Source organism: Colossoma macropomum, unplaced genomic scaffold, assembly GCF_904425465.1.
Source record: "Colossoma macropomum unplaced genomic scaffold, Colossoma_macropomum, whole genome shotgun sequence".
Taxonomy (NCBI): Eukaryota; Metazoa; Chordata; class Actinopteri; order Characiformes; family Serrasalmidae; genus Colossoma; species Colossoma macropomum.
Window position 1 is genome coordinate 21,943,296 of NW_023494798.1, and position 9,239 is coordinate 21,952,534.

The 9,239-nt window shown below is 41.2% G+C and overlaps 1 protein-coding gene across 2 annotated transcripts; it reads left to right on the top strand.

The window, feature by feature from the left end:
* The first annotated feature begins 438 nt into the window (after positions 1–438).
* Positions 439–7,636, top strand: cd9a (CD9 molecule a). 2 transcript variants are annotated; one of them, XM_036585137.1, is made up of 8 exons: positions 439–643; positions 3,762–3,864; positions 4,828–4,925; positions 5,136–5,210; positions 5,314–5,415; positions 5,492–5,587; positions 5,740–5,823; positions 7,108–7,636. In XM_036585137.1, exons 1-8 carry the CDS (start codon positions 575–577, stop codon positions 7,171–7,173), a joined length of 693 nt encoding a protein of 230 aa, XP_036441030.1. In that variant the 5' UTR covers positions 439–574; the 3' UTR covers positions 7,174–7,636. The 2 variants fall into 2 exon arrangements, with proteins under 2 accessions (XP_036441030.1, XP_036441032.1); XM_036585139.1 differs by lacking the exon at positions 439–643 and adding an exon at positions 2,007–2,568.
* The last annotated feature ends 1,603 nt before the right edge of the window (positions 7,637–9,239 follow it).

Consider the following 9,239-nt stretch of genomic DNA (forward strand, 5'->3'; position numbering starts at 1 on the left):
TTGTGCAAATACAGACCTGAGCTGGGGAGGCAAAAGGCATGACGTCATTACCAGGAGTGCTCTTAAAACAGAAGCTGAACGAAGCCAACCTGACCGAAAATATCACCGACTTTACAGCAGAAACATTCTGAAACGGAACAGTGGTGCCGTTAGTGTATGAAGAGGGAACGAATGAGGAGGAGGAGTTTAGCTCGCCATTGGAACGTAAAGTGGAAGCGAAGCAGATGTAGCACGCGTGAGGAGCGTTATTTGTTTAATTATTTATTTTCCCACCCGTATTCCAACAAACCCGGCCTACTGCGTTGGGATTGGCTAGCAGCGTTCCACCTCTTGCGCTACGGTTAGCTAAGAGTTCTTAACCACTTGCCTTAACAGCGCATGAGTCTGAACTGCTGGCCAATCCCAGTGCAGGGGGTGTGGTCTTGTCGGAATACGGGTGGGGGAAAAATTACGCCGGACACGGACGGAGCCGTGCGCGCCGTTCTTCCAAATTGTCCAGCGCACGTTAGCTTCGTTTCGCGGTTGTCGCGGACTCGGACAGACAGAGAGAGCGCGAAAAGGAACGGCTGGCGTGATGGCGGCCCTGACCGGAGGAGAGATGTGCGTCAAGTACTTAATGTTTGCCTTCAATTTCATATTCTGGGTGAGTAGCCTGCATGTGCGTGTGATGGCTCGCAGAACGATGCTCGCGCAATAACGGACCGGAGCGGACGGACAGCAGGCGAGCAGGACAGCGGGCTTCAGTGTGTAGATGCGTCTGGCAGTGCACGAGCGCGTTTGCTGGCTCTCGTGACCAGCTGTGGGTGAACATTTCGAACCGGGACGGCTCGAGATTCCCCTTAACATGGTCGGGCTGGCTGCTGTGTAGTTGACATAATTCTCGACCCGGGATGGGTGGGGGCTCTGAGGCGGTGGTCATTGATCTAAACTCAGTTCACTCTGGGTCCGCATGTGTGTGGCGGGACAGGTCTTGAATTCTGATAGCGTTCCCTTGACAGGCTCGCGCGCCCACTGACCTCACTCACGACTCCGCGCGCCGCTGCCCCGCTCTGTCTGTGGGATAGGCGAGGTGTGTCTGTACCCCAGCGGGATTTTCTCCAAGTACCAATCCCAGATTGTGTTTAATCTGAGGGACTATTTATAGAGTTCGGTAATCCCACGCGCAAACCCATTACGGGCTGCGTGTGGGCCTGAGCAAAGAGACGATGGGCGCATGGACGGAGCAGCCTGCTCCGCGTGGACGGAGCGCCTCTTAAATATGTCATCGAGTTAGTGTGCATGATTTACTCTCACTCTTTATGGCACTTAATTCTTAATACCCATCTCTTAATATCATGTTTGCATTATTAAGAAGTCACGATGGGGGGCACTCTTACACACACACACATTTGCATTCTTATTTCTGTAGGTTTTTCCATGTTTTCTACATTATAGTGACCAAATGAAATAACAATGCATATGTTTAAAAAATCCTAAGTATCTCAACAATTTATAAAACGTCCCACGCTGAGAACATTTGACTGCCACAAAGAGCTAAAGAGAAAGCATAAGAGAGAGATGTGTTGAATTAGGTACACACTTTAAAAAGATGGTTCCTTAAGTTTTAGAACCATGAGTTGTATATAGAACCATTTCATGTTTAAAGGGTTCTTTGAATGGTGAAAATGTTCTTCAGACTGATAGAGAATGTGTTGGGTATGGTCATATATAGCACATTTGTGAATATGGTTCAATATAGCACCAAAAAGGGTTCTGGACATCGTAACAGTAGAAGAACCTTGTTTGGTGCAATATTCAAAAAGGTTCTATATAGAACCATATACAACACATTCTCCATCAATCTGAAGAACTGTCTATTTTAAATGTGTAGAGTGATTCTTAAATTGGTTAATAACTCTGAAACCTCGTTTGTTTACATGGTGAACAGTGTGTGGTCTGTACCAGTCACGCTCTGTTTCAGGCCTCTTAAAACTGGCAAAAAGCCATAAAACACTCAGTATTCAGCAACACTTAGCCTAGTTTAGCCCCGTGTCAGAAACAACAAAACACACAGCCATCATACGGGTCACATGTTGCTTTTTAAATTGCTACATTCCCATCTGCGTATTTGTTCGATATTTAGGCGAATCCCTGTCTCCAGAGGGGTGTATATCATGGCAGCAGTGTTTCAGTAGCCAAACTGCTGACAGAAAGAGGTGAGCTTGTTGAATTAGCGCGAGGTGAGCGAACTTCCTGAATCTTGACTCACCGTTTTCCCAGGAAAGACGAGCGGGGACAGACGAGCGGTACAAACGACAAAATATATGCTCATATCTCGGTCGTTATTACACTCTCTAGACGTTTAGTCGGTTTTTTGCACTGAACATTTGGCAAGATAAGGACTTTAGTCTCAGATAAAGCCTGTAGTTTTTCCACTCTGCGAAAAGCTTTAACAATCGAAGAACAGCTTTGTCCTCGTTTATCGCGTTTGTCGTGTGGATCGTTTGAACCAGCTGTAGCAGAATGGGGCTTCCAGGAGGAATAACGTGTGTAAAATACGTGATGTTCATCTTCAACCTTCTCTTCTGGGTATGTGGGCTGTTTTATTTACTTTACAGTCTCTTTTGACGTATGTTAAGAACAGAAAGTAAGCCAAAGTAGCTAAAGGAGCAACCTGTTTGTGTGTGTGTGTGTGTATGTGGGGGGTGGGAATGAGCAGCCGGAGAGACAGTTTTAGAAAATATGTGCGCAGAGAGAGCGAGAAAGAAAGAGTGTGTGTGTGTTGTGGGCAGCAACGAACCATTGGCATGGAGATTGCTGCTTAGCAGGCCTGATTTTCAAATCAGGGAATTAGGTCAGGCAGGGAGAGAGAGAAACAAAACCTTTTAAAATGAAACCGATATTCAGTGAAGTGAACGTGACACCACTTGCAAAAGAAGCTGATATTGCGTAACATAACGTCTGATTACAGAATACATATTTGCCTTAAGAATAGTGTGAATCCACAATGACACCAACAGCTCTTACTGGCTGACTATAGATGTGTTCTAAACTAGAAGTTCCCAAACTTTTTAAAGACCCACCAAATATTTTATGACGTAAATAAGCTTTCACTCTACTTTTACTCAACAAAGCATGTCCTTTCAATCTACAACAGATTCTAATCTGTGTTATGATCTATCTTATTTTACATCTGTACTCTAATCGCCCATCTTTTCAGTGTAACGATCACTGGAGTGCTTTCTGCGCGTGGCAGCTATAAAAGTCTGAACTGACAACACCGGAGCTCTTTGGAAGCAGCAGAGGTTCAGAAACGGAGTGGGTGCCGCTTCTGATCTAAAATGCCCTTCACCCTGCTTTTATGGGAGAAAAAATGTGACCCCAGGACCCTCAGATCCCAGTAGTGAAATCCACAGTTTGAAAAACACTGTTAGACAACCGAAACCACAACTTGTTCTTCTTTTGGTCTGTGGAACTTCTGTCTCTTTGTTGGTTTACGTCAAAGCCTATAAATAGAAGACTAGCTTAATAATGTATACAAAAGAAAAGCCCTGTTTCTAGGAGACATTCTTTTCTTGGTTAAACAGTAGTCATGCTCAACACTATAGTGGTAGGAAATTTTATGAAATTACTCCAGTATTTGATGTGATGGTGCTCTGGTTAATTCTCACACTTATGTATACATATATTTGTACTGTCCATGCTCATTTGGATATGTTGTATATTTGCTTATTTGTGTGTGTGTGTGTGTGTGTGTGTGTGTGTGTGTGTTTGTGTGTCAGTTGGCAGGTACAGGTGTATTGGCTGTGGGTCTCTGGCTGAGGTTTGATCCCAAGACTAGAAACCTGTTTGAAGGGGAAAGCTCTCCCTATGTGTTCTATACAGGTCAGTGCTTTTGCAGAGAGGAATTGATATGGGAGGGAAGTATTCACAAAGCCACTGTTGACAGTGCAAGGTAATTAGCCTTTTGCAGTTTTGTGGTTCAATTTTGGCTCATTCCTTTTCAATTGCAAGTTACAGGGGTCCTCATCATTTCCTTCAATGACGTGTAATGCCCCAGTACTTTTTTTTTTGTTTGTTTTTTTGTTTTTTATTTTAGAGAAGTAGCTCCATATCATGTTTCTCCCAACTCTGTACTTCACTGTGGATAAAGTGTTCTTGAGATCAAATGTGCAAATCTTGTTTCTCCTGACATGATGAGCTGAATTATTGCCAAAGAGTTCTGTTGTTTGGTTTCATCTGACCAGGGTATATTGTTCCAAAAGGGTTCTGATTTGTCTAAAGGCTCTTGTGTGAATTTTAGACACACACCTTTGTGCTTCTTTTCAGCAGAGGGGTGTTGTGTGGTGTGTAGGAAAAGAGATGGTTGTTCATGCCGTTCATTGCTTAGTGTTTTCCATGTAGTTGTTGTTCCAGCTGCTTTTATGTAATTCTGCACTTCTTTTTGAGTGAATGCTGGTTTCTATGTTAACGTCTTCATCATTAGTCTAAGAATGTGTTGTGAAATTTTCCACCAGTCCAGGGACGATAAGTTGTGGTCCCATTGGCTTTCCATTTGCATATTATTGAACGAATTATACTGAAAGTTGACAGAGAGATGTTTGAGGTCTGCTATGGTTCTGTGGCGTTTTCAGTTTGAATGTTGATGATTATGAATACATACATACTTTTTATTCAAGTATGAAGTCAAAACACTTCAATTTCAAGTGGAAATATACACTGGAAGTACAAAGTGTATAAAATAACAGCAATGGAAGTGTCTGAATTCTTGTTTCCCCTTACTATATACATTGGTTTGCTAACCAATGTGTGTGATGTACATGGTTTGACACACATTGTTTGTGTTAGGTGTGTATATCCTCATAGCTGCAGGAGCACTGATGATGGTGGTGGGGTTCTTTGGCTGCTGTGGAGCCATTCAGGAGTCACCATGCTTGCTGGGATTGGTAAATATAAATGGCCTTTTATCTTTTTCACTCCCTTTTTCTGCCTCCTTCTCTCTTCACAATCTTTCTAGCTATCTAGATCAGCTTTTCTGCCTGCCTAAATGATTCCCTGAAGTTGATTCTCAGCATGTACACAAACCTTTCAACAGTATTGACTACAGAATTGGCTAATCTCTGTGATTGTGTGTGTTCTCTGTTTTTTCACTACAGTTCTTCTTCTTCCTGCTGCTTATCTTTGCAGTGGAAGTAGCTGCTGGAATTTGGGGATTTTCCAACCAGAGTAAGGTCAGCATGGTCCCTCTAGCGCCCTCACACTCACACTCATACCCAAAGATACAAAGGCATCAGTACAGCTCTCAAATCCAAGTGACTGTCTTTGCTGCCACAGGTTGTTGATGACATCACTCAGTTCTACAGGCAAACATACAGCAACTATAAAGAGAACAAGCAAGATGCTCTGAAAGAAACCCTTCGTCTATTCCAGGAGAGGGTGAGCTCCAGGCTCCTTTCTCTATCACTCTATCATTTGCTGTGTAAAGTTTAAATTGACTTTAATCTACCTTTAGCTGAACTGCTGTGGACCCTCTAACACAGCGGAAGACTTGAAAATTCTTGAAGGCACCTGCCCCAAAAAGGATGGATTGGAAACCCTTATTATCAAGGTAAACATAATGAAAGGCTAATAATAGTGAAAGGCAGTTCTCTTTAATTTACTATTGTAGGAAAGACTGATCGTTTTTAGTTTGTGGCTGTTTATGGTTAAAAATAATCTTTGTGACTCTTGCTCCTTCATTTTTTCTTTTGCTCCTTTCAGAGCTGTCCTGATGCTATTGATGAAGTCTTCAACTCGAAACTGCATATTATTGGAGCTGTTGGGATCGGAATTGGTGTCATCATGGTAAGACCTTCTACAGACTTTGCATATAATTTGGGTTATATTCAAAGTCATATTCATAGGAGGATTGTGCTCTTCGTACATGCTGTTTAATATTTAGTGTGTTCAGTTTGCTTTACATAGACTATGCAGCATTCTGTATTGGCTTTTTGTATAATAGCTTGTTTGTCTGTTTTCTCAGTAGCCATAAAATGCAATTTCCACCTTTTTCAGTGGTCCCTCCATTGAACTATGCATTCTAGGGCTGCACAATAAATCATATTTTTATTGTTGTTGTGATAAATGCATGGTTGTGGGTTGGAATGACAGAACAGACTAAATTACCTTACATGCGCTGCACCAAAGTGATATAATTTGATTACTAGAATGTAACGTTAAAAGCCCAGCAAGTGCTTTTTTGTACTGAGCTTGAACCCACATGGAGAATGAGTCACTTTAACCATTCAGTTAAACCTGTCAATTACAAAACACACACAGGCACAGCTCAGAAATGATTCTGTCCTGAACTACTATCGTGTAAAAATAATTAAAACATGTCGACTGTTCTTACTTTCAGTGTTGTTTGGCATCCTATGGAGCTTCTTAAGTAATCAAAATATATATTGATTTGCTTATATTGGAAATAAAAAATATACATATTTATTATTTGTTTATAGTCTGACTGCAAACATGAATAGAAAGAGCTGCTCAAGGAATCCAGACTATTTTTTAGACTTAAGCACCTTTATAGAATTCACTTACATTTCACAAGCTACAAATTCTCCATAAGGGGGCGCCGTTAGTGCCACTGTGTCCTTGTTCAACCCTACAGTGCACAAAAATGCTTGCAGTTATGATGTAAGAAGCTATTAGTATTCATTATTTTCATTTTCTTCGTAGATAAGAAAGCGTTTCTAAAAGTGTTTTATTGCCTTTTTGTTGTGGAAATTGCAAACAATTTTTTGAGTTGTGTTGTCCATCTTACCTCAACACAGCCATCTTTGTGGAGAGGTGTGAATTGTTTTCACAGCAGAGGGTTCTCATTCCTCCCCTTTCACCCCTCATTGCTTGCTAGCAGCTCAACACAGACACGACATTTCATGCACCGTGAGACAACAGTGCCCAAGTTATATGAATTGAAAATATTAGAGTCAGTTTCCATTCTGCTGGCCCATTGGCCGTTAGGGACCCTGTAGAAAGCAGTTAAGAATTTGAGGGTTTTGAAGAGTTGTATTCCCTGAAGGAATTAATGTTTGCCTGTTTTTGTTGTTTGTTTGTTTTGTTTTGTTTTTGTTTTGTTTTCCACAGATCTTTGGGATGGTCTTTAGCATGATGCTATGCTGTGCCATTAGGAAGACCCGGGAGATTGTATAAGGGCCTTTTACCTGGGAAACTGCCAGTGTATTCATGTTGCATGATATCTGTCCCAAAGCACTCGCTCTAACCTCATCAGCTAAGGGCCAATTAGATCACACTGACAGTCACTTACTCCAGACAATGCTGGGGTTTCTTTTGTCTGATTAGTGGGAATTCACTCTTTTTCTCAGTGCAGCTGTATGATTGGTTTAGATCATGTGTAATGAGCCAATGGGTTTAGTTGACTTTGTCAAGCCCATTGGAAAACAGCCTTCAAGTCTAACTTTTTATATTTTTTTATCATTCATGACAGATTTTAAAGATGAATTATTGTTTGCTCTGTGGTAATTGCTGTCTTGCTTCTATTGATATAAACTGATATGAAATTTTCGAATGTTATATTTGTTTGTGATTTTTAAATAGGGTTATTTTGATGTATCACAATCAATGCACATGGCTCAAATAAATGCCAAATACTCTATGGATGGGGTTATTCTCTTGCTACTTACCACCCACAGAGAATCATTATGGTCAAAGAAGGAGAAAAGAAGAAAAACTTTGTTGTTTGTGTGTATGTGTATGTGTAAAGCACATGCAGAATGATGACACTCCAATTTATCTCAGTACTTGGTCCACCACAGCTCTCCTTCCCATTTCATTACCTGTAGGCATCCATGACTGAAAACTATAGATAAACTCCAATTTTCTTGAATCCAGACAAAACATACATTTTGCTTGTTGATTCTAAAACCCTGCTTCTACCAACCCCTGAGTTTTTAAGGGATATTGATGTTGTGGCTGTCAAACCCTGTAACATTGTATGCAATTTATGATGAACATAATGTATGAACATAATGTTCAATCCTATACTCTCTTATTTAAACCCCACATTAGGTCACTCGTATAAATGCTTATTATCAGCTCCACCTCATTGCCCAACTTTGACCCATATGAAAACCGTGGAAACCCTGGTTCATACCTTCACCTCATGTTTAGATTACTGTAATTCCCTTTTAATTGTCATCCCTGGTAAGACACTAAATAGACTCCAACTTCAAAATTCGGCAGTTATAGGCTCCTTACACACACTAAGCGCTCCACACACATCACAACCATACTCCGTCAGCCAGCTAGAGATCATAGTCTTGCAGGGCTTCTGGGCACGATCATCTTTGGAAGTTATTTGTGCCATGGATTGTCCCAAATATTTTGAGCCCCCATGAGCCTTGTGGTGTGAGGCCCCCCAAGGCCCTTGGGCACTGGCCTGGTTGGTAATCCGTCCCTGCCGTCAACTACACTGGCTGCCAATCTCGCATTTAAAAAGGTACAAACTTTTACTTCTCCCATTTAAACATGTTCATGGTCTTGCTCCAACTTATCTCTCTGAGCTCTTGCAGCCCCACACCCGATTTCACACTCTTAGGTCCACCAATACTGGTCAACTAGTGGTCCATAAGATAAGACTGACATCAAATGGGGCAGATCATTTGGTGCTGTGGCCCTCAGACTTTGGAAATCCATAATTCAGCACATCCATATGCTGTGTTTCCTTCTCTCTGTTTTATAACTTGTCTTAAAACGCTTCTCTTCCAGGCTTCTCTCTCTTGAATTGTAATTTGAAGATTTTCATTCCAAATTGCAGTATATGCAATCAAAAAATGCTGTTTTATTTTTGAATAAAAGTGGTATCAATCGTAGTATAGCACTGATATTCCTTGTATATGTAAAATCCACTCCCAACAACGTATATCACAAAAAATCAAAATTTATGAAAGTGGTGTTTACTGTTTTTTTTTAAGAGGTTCAAACTCCCACACTGATCAGCACTTCATTCAACAGGTCAGTAATGAGAAAGCAGCGGGAAGTGCCGAAGGCCAAACCATTAACAGATATTTCCCATAATCACAACAGTGAGTCACACTGTGGATTGAGTGATCACAAACTAACCCTAAATTTCCTTATTTATTCTCTGCTCCTTTATTTCTAGCCCTTCCTGGTTACTCTTACTGTGTCTCATAGACTTTGAAATTATATTTTGGGAAACATTTTCTGTAATGATAAAGGCTGAAATGGCCAATAAAGTA

Excerpts from the sequence above, each read along its gene's own strand:
- cd9a (XM_036585137.1), top strand. The coding sequence starts at position 575 with ATGGCGGCCCTGACCGGAGGAGAGATGTGCGTCAAGTACTTAATGTTT. Across the intron at positions 3,865-4,827 it reads TCCCTATGTGTTCTATACAG|GTGTGTATATCCTCATAGCT; the intron begins GTCAGTGCTTTT and ends TGTTTGTGTTAG. Across the intron at positions 5,211-5,313 it reads GATTTTCCAACCAGAGTAAG|GTTGTTGATGACATCACTCA; the intron begins GTCAGCATGGTC and ends TTGCTGCCACAG.